At 37.9% G+C, this 21,211-nt stretch overlaps 1 protein-coding gene across 1 annotated transcript in view; it reads left to right on the forward strand.

Annotated features, from left to right (window-relative positions):
• HIBCH (3-hydroxyisobutyryl-CoA hydrolase) overlaps nt 1-21,211 on the forward strand; it is a 74,659-nt gene that overhangs the window by 21,327 nt on the left and 32,121 nt on the right. Inside the window, exons 4-7 of the mRNA XM_006878935.1 lie at nt 2,152-2,292; nt 5,346-5,430; nt 9,814-9,894; nt 12,058-12,110. Coding sequence (XP_006878997.1) covers nt 2,152-2,292; nt 5,346-5,430; nt 9,814-9,894; nt 12,058-12,110 — 360 coding nt within the window. The remainder of the gene's footprint in view (nt 1-2,151; nt 2,293-5,345; nt 5,431-9,813; nt 9,895-12,057; nt 12,111-21,211) is intronic.

Below are 21,211 nucleotides of genomic sequence, written 5' to 3' on the forward strand. Positions count from 1 at the left end.
AGGATGCCACTCCCGCCTAATCAGACATAGGGCCAGAGAAGAGGCAAGGTCCCAACAGTGTAGTCCCCAAGTCTCAGCTAGTGCTAAAGGCTGACTTTTGTACTTTCTCCCCTCCTGCACCTTGTTGGGAGAGAGCTGGTAACATCTAAGCAGACAAAGACCCAAAGAAGGGACAATGTCCAAACAGAACAACTCCAAGTCTCAGCTAGTGCTAATGGCTAACCCGCTTACCTGTTTCCTTTCTTTCGTCTGTTTGGGAGGGAGCTTTTCCTGCCTGAGCAGAAGAAGGTCTGGGATGGTGGCAAGGTCCAAACAGTGCCCAACTCTCTGTTGGTGGTAATGACTGACTGCACATCTCTCTCCTCTTCTATAGCTGTTCAGGAAGGAGATAATTCGTTCCTGGTTGGCCTTTACCACCTTCTTATTCTGGAACCTGTGAGCCACTCAGACCACCCTCAGGCTTCACCAGCCAGTCCACAGATAACTAAATCTCTTCCATTTTCTTTTGATGCTTCACTAATTATTCAAGATTTTATCTATAGAATCCTTCCTTCAGGATTACAACTCAAGGCTTGAATTTGTTCTTCAGTTCTTTTAACTTGAGAAATGCCAATATATTCTCTTCTTTTGGTTCTAGAATTCCCATTCTTCCCAGTGTTATCCATAATTTCTTTTTTATTATATCTAGAGGAGTTATAATTTATGAATATAGATAGATAGCATAATTGGGATATCAACAGATTATTGTTGTTAAGTATTTAGTAATCTTCTCCAACACCATAATTAAAAGACACTGATTCTTTGTCTCCCTTATTCATTGTAGAACTTTTCAGATGCATAGAAAGCAATTTGAATTACTATGACTTACCTCAGGTGTGTCTTGGTTTTTAAACTAATATCCTTGCTCTTTAGCACTTTGGAGATATTCTTGACAACAGGTTTTATGTTGTTTTTTGTTGCCAATGCAACACATGTACTTTGATTTTTTTGACTTCTGCTGCAGTGAGTATTAGATTGTGGATCTAAGCAAAATGAAGTAATTGACAACTACAGGTTTTCTCATCAATCAAGATGTTACCTGTTGCAAAAAAGTGTTCTGGTATAACTATTCTTCTCAGCATTAGCCATAATTTGTCATTTATTGCATAGGTACCTCATAGCAACAAATGACAAATTATGTTAAGTGTTTTATGGGTTTATTTGTTGTCCCCATGTCTGCTGGTGGTCTACTGGTAAGGTGCTGCACTGCCAACCCATAGGTACATGTTTCACATCCACCAGCCACTGTATGGGAGAAAAATGGGCAGTCTCCTCCTGTGTGATTTCCTGCCTTTGAAAACACACTGTAGGGTCAGCTACTATGAGTTGATTCTGCCTTGATGGCACACATCAACAGTATATCTGAGGAGAGGCCTAGTGGATAAAGAATTGCACTTCAACCCAAAAGCAGGTGGTTTGAATCCACTAACTGCTCTGTGGGAGAAATATCACCAGTCATCTCTTGTGTAGTTTATAGACTTTAAAACCCAAGAGATTGGAACTCCCATACATTTGAAGATCAGATATGAGTAATTTCTGACTAGACAGCAATGTTAGAAAGTGAGAGACAGTAACAAAGAAAACTAAAGAATATCTTAAGTATTATAATTCTATGAGCTCTGACAATTGTCTGCATAACCTAAAAACTAGAAATTTCTGTTTTTTGGAAGCACCTAACTATTGTTTAAACTAAAAACTCATTGTCATTGAGTTGAAACCAACCCATGGCTGACCCTCCAGCAGTTTTTCAGAGGCTGTACATCTCATAGGAGGAGATCGTCCATCTTTCTCTCTCTCTCTCTTTTTTTTTTAAAAATAATTTTAATGAGCATTTACAGAGATTTTGGAGTTCCATTCATTCATTGCTGCACTTCTCTCCCCGCCCAGCCCTCCCCCCATCCTTCTCTCTTAGAGCAACTTATGGATTCAAGTTGCAGCCTTTGGGTTGACACTTCACCTCTCTACACGCTAGGCTCTCAGAGCCCCTGCCTTATTCTTTAGTTACCACTAACATTATGGGAAACATTTGTATTTGGCTTCTATATATTTTGATATTATATTGGGTTGTAAACAGTTTACTGGATTTCATTATCAAAGTCTTCATTTATACAGGTAATGTCGAAACACACAAATGCAACAGCAGAAGTGCTATTGGAAAAACAAGGTGGTGCAGGAGTCATCACACTGAACAGACCCAAGAGCCTGAACGCCTTGACTTTGACCATGATTCAGCAAATTTATCCACAGTTAAAGGTAATTTTCTTAATGGATTAATAAAAAAGTATTTCTTAGTAAACATATCTGTTTTTCTTTCCAAAGAATCAAATCTTAGACCTATGACTTCTTGCTATAAAAGAGATACCACACCACAACAAGATAAAGGTAAACAACCCAATTGGAAAATGGGCACAGGATATGAACAGACACTTCACCAAAGAAGACATTCAGATGGCAAGCAAACACATGAAGAAATGTTCATAATCCCTTGTCTAAGAGAGATGCAAATTAAAACAACCAAAAGATACCATCTCACCCAAGTAAGAATAGCAAAATTTAACAGAATAGCAAACATCAGATGCTGGTGTAGTTGTGGAGAAACTTGAACCCATATTCACTATTGGTGGGAGTGTAAAATCGTACAAGCACTATGGAAGGCAGTATTTTGCTTTCTCAAGAAGTTGCAAATAGAAATACCATTTGACCCAACAGTTCCACTACTGGGAATATACCCCAAACAAGCCATAACTGCCACCCAAACCGACATATGCACATCCATGTTTATTGCGGCTTTGTTCACAGTAGTAAAGTGTTGGAAGCAATCTAAGTGTCTATCAACAAACGAATGGATAGAGAAGCTGTGGTATAGTCACATAATGGAATACTACACTGCTTTGAAAAACAAAGAACTCTGGCTAGCTCTGGTGGCCTAGTGGCAAGAAACTGCACTGCAATCTCAGAGGTACACGGTTCAAATCCACCAGATGCTCCACTGGAGAAGGAGGAACAATCTCCTCCTGAACCAGTCAGATCTGATTTGACGGTACAAACAAATAATAATAAAATAAAATAAATTTTTTAAAAAAAATGAAAAACAAAGAATTCATGAAATATTATACAAAATGGGTGACCCTGGAGGATGTTACTGAAAGAAATATCTCAGTCACAAAAGGACAAATACTGCATAGTGCTACTGCTGTAAAACGAGACCGACTTTGGGGTTAAAGGGTGACTGAGAAAGATGGGATAAATTATGTATACTGCATTGAAACAGATGAGGGAGAGAACTATCTGAGACTGATTGAACATGCAACCAAGATGGATTAATAATTAATGATTGGAATGCAGAAGTTGGAAACAAGGAAGGACTGATAGTTGGAAAACATAGCCTTGGTGACAGAAATGAAGAGAGAGATTATATGCAAGAATTTTGTATTTTCTAAAATAAAATACCTTTAAAAAAATAATAGTGACTCTACACATGAACCTTACCTGATTGACTAGATAGGAATTAGATTGACTACAGCTGTGAAAAGAGTTGATGCAGAAGCTCAGTATTAGCAGTCAAAGCAAGGCCAAGGGCTGACTGTGGAATGAGAGCTTCAATTACTTACTTGCAAGTTCAAACTGAAATGGAAGAAAAGGAAAACAAGTTTATGACAGCCAAAATACAAACTTGAGTTTATCCCACTTGGGTGTGAAAATCATCTCAAGAATAAAAGATTTGATGCATTGAACTCTAATGTCCAAATACCAGTTAAGTTGTGGAATGATACCACAGTTATCATCCATGAAGAAAGCAAAGAGTCACTAAAAAGACAAGAAAAAAAAAAGACCAAAATGGCAGAAAAGACCCTGAAAAATGCTCTTCAAAGTAGAGAAGCCAAAATGAAAGAAGGAAATGACGAAGAGCACTGAAAATAGTCAAATGCTACCTTCTAAAAATCAAACCAATGTGTATATCAAAAGACTTCTCCAAAAGAATAAAAAGAGAAGCTATAGAATGAGAAAACATATTTGACAATGAAATATCTGTCGGGGGGCTCATCTCTAGCAAAGTCCAACACCTCACCAAGGAAAAGAAAAACCTCAGTTACATAATGGACATAGAAGACATTCAGATGGGGAACAAGCATATGAAGAAGTCCTCAAGATCTTTTATCAGAGAAGTTCAAGTCAAAATGATGAAATATCATTTCACCCCAGCAGTAATAGCAAAGCTCAGTGAGATGGTAAACAACGAATGCTGACACTCCTCATGGAGGAGAAACATTAAAAAGTGGAAATATCACTTAATCTCAAAATTAAGTTACTGTCACTACTAGATAAATAACTGTAAAGAAGAACTGTGATATAAACTTTTATATATACATATATATTTTATATATATCTCCATGCTACAGCATTATTTAAAATAATGAAAAGAGATGAAAACAACCCAAAAGTTCTTCAACAGGTGAGTGGATGAAGAAAGTCTGTACAATGTACAATCATACAGTTACATGCTATGCAACACTAAAGAACATGGAAAAAAAATTATGGAAACACTACATGGATGAATTTAAAGAACATTATGCCTATTGAAACAAGTCAATCACAAAGGGACAAATAGTGTATAAGACCACTGGGGAGGAGGGTGGAGAGAATGGTGCGGCAATGAAGGAGTGAAAGCCCAGAATCCCTGTGAATGTTCATGGAAACTAATAAAATTTAATAATGAAAAAAAAAAAAAGACCACTGTCATTGTACGTTGTTGTTGCTGTTAGGTGCTGTTGGGTTGACAGCTCACAACAGTGTATCTGAACCTTGACCTTGCTCTGTCCTAGCCATCCTCGTCATCTCTGATACACTCGAGCCCATTGTTCCTGTCACTGTGCCGATCCATTTTGTTGAGGGTTTTCTCTCTTTTGCTAACACTCCACCTTTCCCACTTGGGTTTTGAGAGGCTCTAAATCCTGTGGGACCATTTTGTTGTTTTTCTTTCTCAGAGGTGCTGACAGATTTGAACTGGCCTCCTTTAGGTTAGATCAGCTCTCTATGATTGGTTAAGGGAAAGATAGTGTATGATAAGAGGATGATCAGTCACTAAGTATTGTGATAAATATTATAAAACAAAATGTTTGTGAATGATTGAATGATAAACTAGTTTTTAAACTTTAACTCAAATCATGATTTAAAAATGTTTACAAAAATTAAAAATAAACCTACGGAACACAACAATCTGATTTTATTTTACATGAATGGTGACTTGATGACTGCTGCCAGTAATGATTTATAATATGCTTATACAATCTTTTATATGCAACTAGAAGTGGGAACAAGATCCAGGAACATTCCTGATCCTTATAAAGGGAACTGGAGGAAAAGCTTTCTGTGCTGGTGGTGATATTAGAGGTAAAAGAATTTTCTATTCCTTACCTAAAAGTTTTATTTTTTTTTTCTCTCCAATAGAACTGATGGAGTATTTGCAGATATTTGGAGTACTTTGTAATTTGTTTCACGTTTTAGATTTTTTTAAGTTATTAATGCATAATTTAATTAACAAAGAAGAAAAGGATGTTTAAAAATTAAACTTTTGTGGTTAGTGTTAGAAAAATGAGGGGAACAGTACTACAGAAAAACAAACAGAACTGCCAGTGTACACTTCTTAGATGCATCTGTTTGTCTCACTTCGTGAATCACCTTAAAGAAAATTCCCAGTTATCTATGTGAATACACTGAGTGTTATGTAAAAAACTTCTATTCAAAGACTGTACCTCTTGTACCCCCCCTTTTTTTTCCAGAATTGATATGTTGATAATGTTTTTGCCCTATTTCAGTGAGAGTCATGGACTAAGAAAATTACGTATCAGTTCTTTTTTCTCAAAAAAATAGAAAATGAGTCAACATTTGAGACATTTTCAGTGAAGATAAAACAGAGTTTTCAATAGAATTAGTCAAAAAGTCTAAATATTTAAGATTTTTACATAACTTCTTTATAAAATAGAAACATACTTGCATAATATATTTGATTTATATTTTAGTAGGAAATTTTCACAGAGCATAAGAACATTGCAGATTTACTTCAATGAAACTGGCTGTATTTGTTTGTTGTTGTTTTGTGCTGTTGAGTTGCCTGCAACCCATAGTGACCTATGTACAGCAGCTCTGAACCCAGCCCTGTCCTGAGCCAGTCTCACTAATTCTGACATCATATCTCACTAATTCTAACATCATAACCCCCAATGCCCCAGTTACTGTATCAATCAATCTCATCCACAGTCTTCCTCTCCTGCACTGTCTCTCCACCCTTCCAAGCATGATGTCCTTCTCTAAGGACTGATCTCTCCTGGCCACATGCCCACGGTGTATGAGATGGAGCTTCAAAATCCTAGCCTCCAAGGAGTGACTTGGTTTCCCTCTTTCCAAGACTGACCTATTGGAAATCCATGGTATGTTCGACTCTTCTCCAGCACCACAATTCTAAGGCTTTGATTCTTCTGTCATCCTTAGTCATTGTCTAGCTCTCTTGATGCATAGCAAGTAATTGCAAAGACCAAGGACTGGATCAGGCACACCTTAGTCTCTAGACTGACATCATTGCTTTTCAGTACTCTGGAGAGGTCCCTGACAGCAGATTTTCCCAATACAATTTGTCTTTTGATTTCCTGACTCTTTTTGGCAGGTAAATTTTAGTAGCAGTTTCCAAATTGATTGCAGTAGGAACATGGTAGGAGATGTGGTGTATAGATAATAAGATATTGCAGTAAAAGTGAAACAATCGAATAGTGTTTGTTGCTCAGCAAATATTTATGGTTCATATATTTACCAAGGTACTAATAGTAGTATTCTGTAACAGTAGCTTTGGAAGTTATATTTTCATTTGTCTTATTTCAACTGATATTATAGATAAGAATAAAACTAATATGTTGCTGTTGAGTAACTTCTAGTGGGTATGGACAGAGTAGAGATGCATCACAGAGTTTTCTTGGCTGTAGTCTTCATGAATGTAGATCACCAGCCTTCCTCCTTTGGCACCACTGGGTGGATTAGAACATTTAAACAGTAACTTTCTTATCTACCTTTCTGACCTCTTCCTATTGTTACTGTTAAACTCTTGATAGCGAATAACATCATTAAATCACATGCAAACAAAATACTGCTGAAGATCACTCAAAAACATCTTGTACAGTACATAGAAAGGGAACTGCCAGAAGATCAAGCAGGATTTAGAAGAGGCTGTGGTACCAGGGATATCATTGCTGATGTCATATGAATCCTGACTGAAAGTAAAAAATACCAGAAGAATAATCTATTTGTGCTTTATTGACTATGCAAAAGCAAAAAAGGCATTTGACTGTGTGGATCTTAACAAGTTATGGCTACCATTGAGAAGAATGGGAATTCCAGAGCACTTAATTGTGCTTGTTCACATACCTAGACCAAGAGACTGTTGTGGGAACAGAGCAAGGGAACACTGTTGTTGTTTTGTGCCGTCGAGTCGCTTGCGACTCATAGAGACCATATGTACAACAGCCCTAAACTCTGCTCTGTCCTGTACCAATCGCACTGTCTCTGACACTCCCATCCCGATTACCCCAGTCACTGCATCAATACACCTCATAGACGGCCTTCCCCTCCTGCACTGTCCCTCCACCCTCCCAAGCATGATGTCCCTCTCCAAGGACCGGTCTCTCCTCACAACATGTCCAAAATATGTTAGATGGAGCCTCAGAATCCTTGCCTCCAAGGAGCCACCTGGTTTAACCCTTTCCAGGATGAATCTGTTTGTTTTCCTAGCAGTCCATGGATATTCAGTACTCTTCTCCAGCACCACAGCTCAAAGGCATTAGTTCTCCTTCTATCCTCCCTAGTCATTGTCCAACTCTCTGATGCGTAAGAAGTGATTGCAAAGACCATGGCCTGTATCAGATGCACCTTAGTCTCCAGAGAGACACCATTGCTCTTCAGTACTTTAGAGAGGTCCCTAACAGCAGACTTTCCCATGGCAATACACCTTTTAATTTCCTGGCTCCTGGTGCCAAGAGTGTTGACTGTGGAGCCAAGCAAACTAAAGCTGTGAACAATCTCAGTCTCTTCACCATTCATCCTGATGCTGCCAATTGGTCCAGTGAATTTAAGAATGTTGTGCTTCAGGGTTGTATTCTCTCTCCATATCTATTAAATACATTTGCTGCGCAACGTGTTTGAGAAACTGGACTCTATGAAGAGGAATGTAGCATCAGGATTGGAGGGAGACTCATCAATAACCTGTGTTATACAGATAACCTTCCTTGCTGAAAATGTGGAGGACTTGAAACACTTGTTGCAGGAGATCAAAGAACACAGCCTTCAATATGGATTGCATCTCAATGTCAAGAAAACATTCTTACCACTGGACCAACAGCAACATCATGAAAGATGCAGGGGAGAATGAAACTGTCAACAACTTCCATCTTATTTGAATCCACAGTTACCACCCTTAGTACCAGAAGTTAGGAAATCAGAAGACATTACACTGAGAAAATCTGCAGCTAGAGACCTTTCCATATTATTGAGGAGTAATGATGTGTCAGTTTGAGGACTAAGATTCATCTCATTCAGGCCATGGTCATTCTGATCACTTGCTATGCATCTTAGCTGGACAGTGAATAAGAATGATAGAAGAAAAATTGATGCCTTTGAGCTGTTGTGTTTGGAGAAGAGCCCCGAACAATCCATGGACTGCCAAAAGAACAAACAAATATGTCTTGGAGAGAGTGCAGGCAGAGTGCTCTTTGGAGCCAAAAGATGATGAGGCTTTGCTTTATATACTTTAGGCATGTTGCCAGTAGGGACTGTTCCTTGGAGAGGAACATGGTGCTCAGAAAGGTAGAGGGCTGGCGAAGAAAGGAAGACACTTGGCCATGTGTATTAACACGTTGACTGCTGTAACGGGCTCTAGTGTGTTAGGAAGTTTAGATTTGTTGTTCTTAGGGTCTCTATGGGTTGTACTCGATGCTATGACACCTAACAATAGCAATAACAACCTCTTGTTATTTCCCTTAAGATTATAAAAAAGAACTGACTGTTTTTATTTGATTCTGTTATTTTTTGCCTTTATATAAAGTTTCATCCAGTTACAACTCTGTCATTCCCTGCCTATCTGTTCAAATGTGGCTCATTTTATTTCTTCTGGGTAGTCACCTTTCACTTACTACCCCCACCCGCCAGTCACGTACCACAAACACTAAGCCTTGTATTGGGCATAGCACAAAGAGTTTATCATCATAGTAGGGTATCTTCCTACTAATTTGAACAAAGGGGAACAACCTTAAATGTTGTCTTGTTATTTGCAACACCTAATAGTTTGTGATGCAGTGTAGGTACTTAATACATGTTTCACAATAAAGTGTATGTGGCAGACATTTTTACCTAGATACACACTATATGAATAAGATGTGCTTTTGGATGTTAAATTGTATTGCTGAAGGAAAAGTGTATCACCTATTTCTTAAGATGCTAGATAAAAACTGTTCAAAGAAAGTGCAGTTTATAGCAGCTTAGGATTTTTAAAAGTAACATTCTGTAAGAAGTTCTTAATAGTGTTGAGGCTTGATATTGGGCTATGGATCTGTGATTGACTCTGACATGAATAACTTAAAAATTTTAATAATAAACCATTCTAGAGTTTCCCCTTCATTACCTGATATCATAGTACTTTTAATTTGTTCTGTTTGACTGTGTTTAGTGGGACATACCCTTTGTGATATGCAGTTACATCTTCATCTTTTTTTTTTTTAATCTCTCCAATTTTAGTTCTCTCTGAATCTGTAAAAGCAAACCCAAAGCTATCTCAAGATTTGTTCAGAGAAGAATACATCCTTAATAATGCTATCGGTATGTATCCTCTGCTGAGAGCTTTGGATCTGAGAAATACTATGATACGTTTAAAAACCTAATCAATAGAAGTGCTTATTTCGTCTTTTGTATGCTGTGTGCCAAGCTCATTGTCAGTCACTATGGTAAAGGATATTGTGGGTGACAGCATGGTTCCTGCCCTCATTGAGCATGAAACTCCAGTGGGAAAGAGAGGCACTGAATAGATGATCCCACAAATGATTACTCACTCTTGTGAATTATTTAAAAAAATTATCTTCTAATATTACTAGGAAGCTATACTGTAGTATCTTTATAATTTGACAGAAGAACTGATGCTTTTGAGTTGTGTTGGAGAAGACTGTTGAATATTCCCTAGACTGCCAAAAGAACAAACATGTATCTCTTGGAGAAAGTGCAGCCAGAGTGCTCCTTGGAGGCAAAGATAGCAAAATCTCTGTCTCACATACTTTGGGTATGTTTCTAGGAGAATAAATAACCTGGGAAAGGACATCATGCTTGGAAAGGTGGAGGGTTGGTGAAAGAGAGGAAGACATTTAGCCAGGCGGACTAACATAGTGACTGCAGCAATGGGCTCAAGTGTGTCAGAGATGATGACAATGGCTCAGGATAGGACCGAGTTCAGGAGGACTGTTCAGAGGATCGCCATGAGTTGTACTTGTTGGCACCAAACAGCGACACCCTGCAGTATTGGGTTTATACCTAATTGAGATTGTGAGGATGGTTCAGGATCACGCAGAGTTTTGTGGGGTTTTTTTTTGTACTTAGGGTCGCTGTGAGTCAGGGCTGACTTGAGGGAGCTTAACAACAACAGTACATATTTAGTTACCTTTTTATTATAAAGTCACTATGACTACCACATGGCTGACTTCTTTAAAAAAATAAAAAAAATTTAGTTTCAATTTTCTCTATAAAATGAAGTTTTATAGAGAATTTATATTGGAATTTCCTAATTTTTAAGGGCCTTTAAGGAATTTAAAAAGATGGTTCTATAAAAATGTTAATATACAAAGAGAAAGCTATATTAACTATTAGTTATTCCATTATGAAGTGCCTCAGACTGAGTGGCTATTAAGAACAGACTTATATCTCACGATTCTAGAAGTTGAGGAAACCTGGTAGCATGGTGAATTATATATTGGGCTGTTAACCAAAAGTTTGGCAGTTCAAAACCACCAGCTCTTCTGTGGGAGAAAGATGAGACCCTACTTTCCTTAAGAGTGGGGTTTTTTTATGTTGTGGTGGTTTTTTTTTTTAAAACTGCTTTGCAACCTGTGGAGGGTTTCCACCAATTGGAATTGAGTTGGTGGCGGGCTTTGGTTTTCTGGCAACTAGAGGTCATGGTGCAGAGTGTTGGCAGGGCTGTGTTCTCTCGGAAGGCCTGGGAGGAGCTTCTCTGTCTTCCCTAGCTTCTGGAAGCCCTGGACTATTTTCTCATGGCTTGTGCTTGCAGCAGTTATTGCCTCCTATGTCACATGGCCTGACTGTCTTCCTTCCATGCACATCTATCTTTATGTCTCATTTCTTTTATAAGGGTACGACTAAAATTGCATTAGAACCTCCCCTACTCATGTTAAGTTCTTCAAAGGTTTTGTTTGTAAACAAAGCCAAATTTACCAGCATGGTGCTTTAAGACTCTTTTGGAGAGTGGCATAAGATCACCCCCCACCTGACACCCACCCCTGCGGTTTAGACTGTGCCTAGTTGAGTTGCCAGTTAAGGATAAAGGTGAGACTGGAATCTGAATTTTCTAACTCCATGTTTTCTGTGTGCTGTACTTATCTTTATGCACCCAGACATTTCTTTATCTTCAAATGCATTGGTAGCAAATTATGTTTTTAAAAAATATAGTTGTGTATATAAATCTAGGAGTCTATAAAGCAAATGTTATATTTCTCAATAGCTGAGTCATAAAGGGCTTTAATTTGTTTCAAATTGAACTACTTGGTTTTAAATGATAATAAGTAGAAGTTTAGAAATGTTCATAAATTGAGTTTAAAAAGAAATTCTTTTACAAACCATTTTAGTGTACTTTAGTATTTTTCTGTAAAAATTTGTTGCCGAAAATAGTTAGAGCTGATGTAATATATAATTATTGGTAAAAAAAAATGAATGTATTATAAACATTTCAACTTATTATTGCTTTCTTTCTTTTTTCTTAAGCTTCTTGCCAGAAACCATTTGTTGCACTTATTAATGGAATTACAATGGGTGGAGTAAGTAGACTGTTTTACTCTCATCATTGATACAAGTGAAAAAAAAATATATATATAAAGTTAATGATGAAGAAGACTTCCTAGAAAGCATAAACTGAGCTTAACTTAGAAAGATTGATAGGACCTATGTCAGCAGCTAGGGAAGAGAGCCCTGGGCATTCTGTCCAAGGGGAATAGTCTGAGCAAAAGGCTCATGTGGAAATAAAGATATATGAGTGACAAGACTCATGTAATAGATAAGTCAAGGAGGTAAGTAAGGAGTTTTATAGAATAAGTAGACTGTGGGGCTTGTTCGAAAGACTTTGAAACCCTGTAGAAGTGTGAACTAGATGGGGTCACAGCTGGTTAGGAAGCCCATGGGAGAGTGACAAGATGAAAGTGGTGTTTGATTTTGATGAAATTTGTTGCCATTTACTATTTCTCTTGTTACATCCACTTGTATGTTGCTGTAATTGGTTTTTAAATAATCTTTTATTTGTTGCTTTTGTTGAGAGTATGCATAGCAAAGCATAGCAATTCAATAGTTCCTAACATGCAATTCAGTGATACTGATTACATTTTTCAAGTTATGTAACTATTCTTACCCTCTTTTTCTGAATTGATTTTCCTCTAATAACATAAACATCACTCACCTACTGCCATCAAGTCAATTCCAACTCTGAGTGATCTTCCATAACCATCAAAAGCTAGGCTGGTTAGTTTATTGCCAGACACTGGCATTTTTAGTTACCTATACGGTTGATGTTGTTGTTAAGTGCCATCGAGTCATAGACAACTCATAGCGACCCTATGAACGAAAGATTTGAACACTTGGATAACTTTCATCATTTCTCCAAGTTCATAGGGTTTCCAGAGGCAAGCTATTACAGAAGTGATTCCACTCCTGCTTCCAAGCTTGTTTTAATCAAGGAGCTCCACCAAACACTCTGTACCATGTGTAACCATTATCTCTCTTGACACAACAGTGCACAGGGTTTAGCATCATAGCAACCACGAGTTACCTTTGTACAGCAAATGGACAGACCAGTGCTTTACCACTTAGAAGAATGTTTAACCAAAAGTGATAGCTAGCCTATATTTGCCTAAATACTATCTATTCAGAGTTTTACTTTATATTTGCCAATACCATATAATCTTGTTCACTGTAGCTTTACAGTAATACAGTGACAATCCTAAAACTATTGTTCTTCAGTATTATGTTGGCTATTCGAGATCTTCAGCCCTACTGTTTAAACTTTAAATTAATTTGATAGCAAGTAATTAGCTAGCATTTTGATGGAATTGTGTAGAATCCTTAGATCAAGTTGGAAGGAATTGACATCTTAATAATTAAATTTTACCTATCTGTAAATACAGACTAACTCATCATGCCAGTGTTTCTGAATGAGTTTGTTGTTGTTGTTAAGCCATTGAGTCACGTAACTTATAGCAACTGATAGCAACCCTATGTACAACAGCTCTGAAGCCTGCCCTATCCTGAGCCAGCCTCACTGACTCTGACACACCTACTCCCATTAATTACCCCAGTTACTGTGTCAGTCTTTCTCTTCCTCTCCTGCGCTATCTATCCACCCTTCCAAACTTTATGTTCTTCTCCAAGGACTGGTCCCTCCTGGCCATGTGCCCACAGTGTGTGAGATGGAGCTTCAGAATCCTAGCTTCCAAGGAACAACTTGGTTTCACTCTCTCCAAGACAGACTTACTTGTTTTCTTGGCAGTCCATGGTATATTCTCCAGCACCACAACTCAAAGACATCAATATTCTCCTGTCATCCTTAGTCATTGTCCAGCTTTCTGATGCACAGCAAGTAATTGCAAAGACCATGGTCTGAATCAGGTGCAGTCTAAAGTGAGGTGTTTCTAACAGTTGTCCAGCTGTTGCTGATGCTGGTTGGAGGCAATATTTGAAGAATGACTACAATAAGTTCTTGAGAACCCATAGTTTTTTAATTTAAAAGGCCTTTATTTTAAGCATTTTTAATGGAATTATAGTATTCCACATTCTTTGTGTTGTTGTGTGTATCGTAGAGTCAGAACCAAGTCATAGATGACCCTCTGGTGGGTTTTCAGGGGCAGTTAATCGCATGGGAAAAGGTTGTCAATCCTTCTCATGTGATAGAAGTGTGAGAATAAATTAGGGCATATATAGTTTAAGAAAAATGTACTAAAATTAATTATCTATCTTCAGCATGATGATAGAGGAAGAAATAATTTTTTTTTTTTTTGTAATGTTACCAGTTGCTGCAGAGTCTATTTGTAGGATTCTCAGCGGCTAATTTTTTCAGGCGCAGAATGCCAGTCTTTTCTCTGAGGTGAACTCAAGCCTCCAGCCTTTGGTTGGTAGCTGTTTGCACCATCTCGGAACTCCTGTACTGAGACTTTTGTTGTCACAAGAAATTTAACAGTCCAAGAGATGGCACCACAGAGCTACATTTCTCACTTTCTCTCAGCTTTACAAAGTGTTAGATTTCCCTAGCATGGTTAATAGCAGCTTCACTTCTCTTGTTATCCACTATTAAGAGTAGCACGGAATTTTATAATGGAGTTGGCTAAATTCTATTATGTTTCCGAGTTCAGAGATTGGAAGTTTACTCTGTATTTTTCAATATAATAAAATAAAAATGACTATTGGAAAGTTTCTTCCCTTGTTGTCATTTGCCATCTAGTTAGAACCAACTCCTAACTGACCCTCCAGTGAATTTTCAGAGGTTGTAAATCAGATGGGAAATGATTGCCCATCTGTCCTGTGGAGCAGCTGCTGTATTGAACTGCTTGCCTTTGGGTTAGCAGCAAAACTCCATGTCCACTAGGCCACCAGAGTTCCCTATTTTCCACTTAGATGATCAGAATTCTTATTCAATTATTCTAGTATTTCTGAATGAGTTACTTTTTTAAATGAGCAGATTTGAAAGAATAGCTCAGTCTGAAATAAAAATATTAATTACCTGTTAGTTAATTAATTACCTGTAAACCTGAGTTTACATTTTTTTTTCAGGCTAAAAGAAGGTAAATGTGCTTATAAAATTAAAATTTCAGGTTGAGAACAGAAAAAATCCTTATGTTACCTAATTTTATTGCTATCTCCAACTGAAATGGATTTAAAGAAGTTTTAAGTCTGTTTTTCCACTTTACAGGAGAGATAAAGTTAGTGTTACCATAATTTATATCCTTTAAGATAATGCTAGCAAAAGATTTTCATGATTAATAAGTGGAAAAGTAAAAGTTTTAAAATATATTTTAGCATGAGATTTTTTTTTAATGAATAGAGACATGGGATTTAAAATGAAATAGAGTTAAAGAAACATTGAGTTTATACAAGATCTACATTACTTCACTGGAAGACAAAAACCATCCACATAGGAAATTTGGAGCTACTAAATCAGATTAAGTTTAGCTATTAAGTAATATCATTAATACCTGACTTTTTCCTTATTAGAATTAGTAGTCTTCAAAGATTGCATTAATGTTAATATTTCTCAGTTCTGTAAGATATAATAAGTACTTTCCCCCACAGTTTTAAAAAGTATTTTCCTGATGTTAGTGACACATGAATAGATGACATTTCAAGGAACCATTTTTTCTATTATAATGAAGTGCTAGAGCTCTTTTTTTTTTAAAAAAAGACCCAGTATTTAATTAATTACTGGGACTTGAGAGTTTATGGAAAAAAAAATTAAAGCATTTATTAACAAAATGAAAGAAATGTTTTTAGTAAACTTTTGAGTTTAATTGATTTGGATATATTTCTCACTCTCATTCCCATTTCATTTAAAACCTCACTTTTAATTATATTTCCTTAATGGCTTATATTTTTATAATTCCTTAAGATATAAGTCAGGCCATTCTTAAATGATTTAACAAATCAAGACATTTATAAAAGAACAAATATAAAATTAACTAAGCCTGGAAAAGATTTTAAATTCATATTTTATCATTCAGTTATTTGTGCTCAAGATGTCATTGTAAAAACTGTTATTTGCTAAAAATAGATTTCTTTTTTAAAATAATAAATAGGGAGCTCTGGTGGCCTAGTGAAAAGAAGCTGCACTTTAATCCCGAATTCATAGTTAAGCATTTGTTGTTGTTGTGTACCATTGAGTGGAAACTGACCCCTAGTTGACCCAGCAGGAGGTTTTCAAAGGCAGTAAATTGCATGGGGGAAAAAATTGTCCTTTCTCCCACAGAGCAGATGGTGGATTCAAATCACTTGTCTTAGGGATTGCAGCTCAAGGCCATGTGGGGATGGCCATATAGAGCCTTTACGAACGTCACAACACAATACAAATTTTGAGGAGGTCGGGCATGTTCCCTACCTTCCTGCACCAATCTTAACTGCTTTACTGGGCCAAAAATCCAATGCAATAGCTCACAGACCACACTGAACCTTATATGGAAAGTCAAAAGGCTGTAATTCAGGATAGTATCAGAATGCAAAAAGGGCAGCTTCTGAAATTTGTTTGTGGGTGCCTCTGCATTGAGCCTTGCTGATTTAGGCCAGTGTTAAAAAGTTCTCAGTCTTGTCAGAAGTGGCTCTCCCCCTGAAAGTCCTCCAACAAACTTGGGCTCTTAGCTCTGATCCAAAGGTGTAGTAGTGCTAAAATCAGCTCAATTTCATGTCAGGTCTCTGGTCCTCTGTTGTGGCTGCTGTTCCTGTAGGCCCTGCTCTGGTTGACTCAAGAGTCTCAGGTCCTGAAGGACATATTACATTCTATTGTTTGTTCTTTTCTGGCAGGGAATTTTCTCCTATTCTGTTGCTGGATCTGCTCAGTTTAATGGTGAGACTAGCCAGTTCCCTGTGAGATGAGTAAGCCCCTTGTGGATAGGCTAACCCACCATGTTCACACATTCCCATCCATCCACATGGCCAAGTCACATTCAGTGGCTAGGAAAGCCATCTTGAACCTTCAGTCCTTAAATCACAGGTGCCAAGGAAAGCATTGAGTTATATTAGTTATTTTTAAAGAGACAGTGAGTTCTCTCTTAACCCTTCCTGGGTTGCTCAGCAATTTAATTCATGTGGTCTGTTTAACTTCATCTCATCCCTGGGCAATCGTATTAGAGAACCCTTTATTATCCACTTTCATGTACCCCACCCCAGCCAGAGATATTTAAATGCAAAATTGGAGAGTGTTTCCATTTCTTTGAAGTCCTGCGATATTGTAGGCAACCAGTGTGCTTATATGCTGAGAGGGTGGAGTCCACTCAGAGGTGCCTCGGAAAGAAGGTCTGGCCATCTATTTCTGGAAAACCAACTATTGGAAACCCCGTGGATTACAGTTCTATTCTGACATAAATTGTGTCTCCATGTGCTAAAATCTACTCCATGGCAACTCAGTTTTTTTCTTTTTTTATAACCAGGAACTTGACTTTACTTCCCTTTTGCCTCTTCCTCATTTTGAGGTTTTACTCTGGAAACTAGAATTTTAACTTTGATGGTTGTTGTTGTTGTAACCCTATGAACAACAGATCTGAGCCCTCTCATACCCTGCGTCAACCTCACCATCTCTTACACACTTGAGCCCATTGCTTGTCACTGTGTTAATCCATCTGGTTGAGGGTCTTCATCTCTCTTGCAGACCCTCCAACTTTCCAAACATGTTATCCTTTTCTAAGGAATAATCTCTCCTAATAACATTCCCAAAATATATGAGACAAAGCTTTGCCATCCTAGCCTCTAAGGAGCACTCTGGCTATTCTTTTTCCAAGACTTTTTGGCAGACCATGGGACATTCAGAACTCTTCTTGTTAGGATTATAAGCAAGGAGATAGGAGAGGCAGAATTTTATGCTTGGAAAATTGAGCTGTCAGAACTGGGAAGCTGATATTAACATGCATAGAAATAATACTTTGGGTGTGTAAGTGATGTTAGAAGCAGTGGGCACTTAGGGCACATGGGTGGGGTCAAAGACAGTGGACTGGAATAAGAACTGGCTACTAAACTTTGAACTCTTCCTGTTCAAAGGTCACTGTCTCAGACTCCAGGCACACCCAGACAAGGAAGCCATAAATGTGACCTCACCTTACTGGCATGCTCCCTCCTACCTATTTCTTTTCCAAGGAGGAAAGACCATCCCATCTTTTGGGACATAATTTTTAAATAATCTGTCTTCATACTTCTGATTCCTCCTCTGGGCTCTGCGGTAGAATTCTGGCCTATTTTCTTGGCCTACACTTTACTGTTTTGTGCACTAAAGCCTGCTCTCCCAAGAAACCCTGACATTGGTATATCATCCCCTCCTCTAGTCGTTTCCTCTTCGCACAGTTCCTTTGCCTGTGAGAGAAGGTCAAACTAGGGCATTGACCTCACAGTAACACTCTCCAGCACCACAGCTCAAAGGCATCTGTCATCCTTATCCATGGTCCAGCTCTCAGATGCATTGCAGGTGATTGAAAAGACTATAGCTTGAATCAGGCACACTTCATAGGCTTGTAAGTTCAAACATCTACAGGGAACTTTTTTTCTTTTTTTCTCTTAGCCATTTCCTGTTGGTCATATTAGATCAGAATTTTGTTGTTGGTAATTTTGCTTGTTTGCTTGTTTGATAAGAAGACTTTAAGTTCCAGATGCTTCTTCCTGCCATGCAGTTCTAACTCTGTCTCCATTCTTCTCCCGTCTTGCTGGGGCTGGTGATCTCTGGTCTTGTTGGCTCTTTCCCTCATGAGGTAGCAGACAGTTTCATAGGGAAGAGGAACTTTCCACTCATAAAATTAATTGCCTCTACGGATATATGGGCATGTAGATATATAAATTTGGTGGCTACAAATTCAATATAACTTTGACCATGACCTGAGATTATTTTTAAGTATTTTACTCAAACAGTAAAACCTATTTGATACCTACTATATATTAGGGCAGCATGCCTCCAGAAACTGTGAACTTCAAGAAATGACAGTAATTATAGAAAGGTGGCTATGAGTCATGCTCAACTCGATGGCAATCAACAAAACCACAGCATATATTAGGGACGTCTGGTGGCCTAGTTGTAAGGAGTTTCACTGCCAACCCAAAGGCACACAGTTCTAATCCACCAGCTGCTCCATGGGAGAAAGATGGACAGTCAACTCCTGTGCATTTTACTGCCTCTGAAAGCTCACTGGAGGGTCAGCTGGGGGAGAGTTCTGACTTGATGGTACACATGACAGATAACAACTAGCTATTAAATACTGGTCAAACTTGGAATAAAAGAGTAAACCATGTAGACATGTTCTCTTTCCCATGAGCTTATGGTCTAGAGAGGCAAATTCATAGAGCTCAAGACATAAAGTGCCTTCTTTAACGTTTGTGTGCATCATAAGTAGTTCATTGTTGGGAGTAGTAGAGGAAAGGGATACCGGATCTGTATATATGTTCAGCCCTCAGATGTATAGCAAGTGACTGAAAAGACCCTGGACTGAATCAGGCACACGTTAGTCCTCAAACTAACATCATTTAATGAACTCCAGTCTGACTTGACAGCATAGAGCAACAGTGACGTCATATGTAGGCAAGACCTATTTATCAGTGGAAACTTGTGTTTTGCTCTGATGCTGAACTTTACTGGTGCTTCCAGACTAATACAGACTAGGTATGACAGTCTACTTTTTGAAAAATCAGCCAATGAAACCTTTCTAATCACTATGGTCTGAGCCTGTTGTTTGTGTGATTGTCATGAGATGATAGATTGACTGTGAGAGAGAAAGGAGATGAGAAAAAGATCACTTACGTTTCTAGACTGGGCAGTGAAATGATTTAAGAGGGAGATTGAGAAGGGAGCAGAGTTTAAATTTGGACATGTTAAATGTGGCATGTGTATGTGGAAGTATTTTGTCGGAAATTTGTTCAGCAAGTCTTAAATACAGGTTTCTAACTGGGTAAGAAGTATGATTTTAAGACACCTGAAGGCACAGTGAGTGTTTTAAAATATGCTTCTGTAACATAGATTCATGTCTATGCAATTGCTAAGTGCTGGAACGAGGCCAGAGTTATGTAGAAGTGATGTTGATTCTTATGCCATTTTTTCTAGTACCAAGAGACGTGGGACTGTGGAAGATAGGATTTTCATCTAGAAAGGGATTTTCATCTACAAAGAATAAAAGTACTTAGCTTAGTTGTGCTGTGGATAGTAAGTCCCATATCTCTCCTGTTCTCATAGGTAATTACATACTGTATTCACATTAATATGTGAAAAGCTAATAGCCTATTTAAATGTTAATATAATGTGGGTAATTTAAAAAATGTTTTTATTGTTGGAATCTGCTGATCTGATTGCTAAATTAATGCATGTGGTCCCAGAGACATATTATGAAATTTATTCTGTAGTGACACTGCTCCTATACCACAGTGAAATGATGGATGGTGAAAAATCCATTTGAATTTTTAACAGAAGTATGCTTCTATTTCATAGCATTGCTTATAATCCTGAGTAATGGTAAGAGAGAACCCTCACATGTTCTCAGATAACTGTGATGCAGTGTTCATTCTGGGCAGAAGCTTACTCATTCTCTGACTGAAATTGAAATTCATGGCACTTTGTGCAGTCACATCATCCAGTTGTGTGAGGTTCTGAGTTGTTTTCTTAATTGTAGCTGTCTTCTCCAGTTACTTGGTCACATTTAATTCTCAAACAGCAATATGTCTGTGTTTGTGTTTTGGGGAATCCATATATATGACATATCTTCTGCTAGATCTTACCATTAATATATTTCATGAAGCATTGCCTATATTATACATTGCCTTTAAATATCCTTACAGTGAGCAAGTTGGTTTTGGGTTTTTTGTTAGGAAGTTGCTCCCCCCCATACGTCGATCCCTCCATCCTGAATGGTAATATTACCTGGAAATAAAAAATAAGGATCTTTGTTTCTAAGTAACTGATTGTTGATGTTGTTGTGTACCATCAAGTCAGAGCTTACCTATAGCTGACCCTCCAGCAGGTTTTTAGAGGCTGGTAATTACACAAGAGGAGATTGCCCATCTTTCTCCTGCAGAGTAGCTGGTAGCCTTGAACTATATGCCTTCAGGATTGCAGCGCAGCTTCTTACCACTAGGCCATCAGAGCTCCCTAAGTTACTGATTAGTATATTTTAATTTAGAATTACTTATTCTCTAAAGTAATTAGAAT

This window comes from Elephantulus edwardii, unplaced genomic scaffold, assembly GCF_000299155.1.
Source record: "Elephantulus edwardii isolate Elephantulus edwardi_28Jun2011 unplaced genomic scaffold, EleEdw1.0 scaffold00001, whole genome shotgun sequence".
Lineage (NCBI taxonomy): Eukaryota > Metazoa > Chordata > Mammalia > Macroscelidea > Macroscelididae > Elephantulus > Elephantulus edwardii.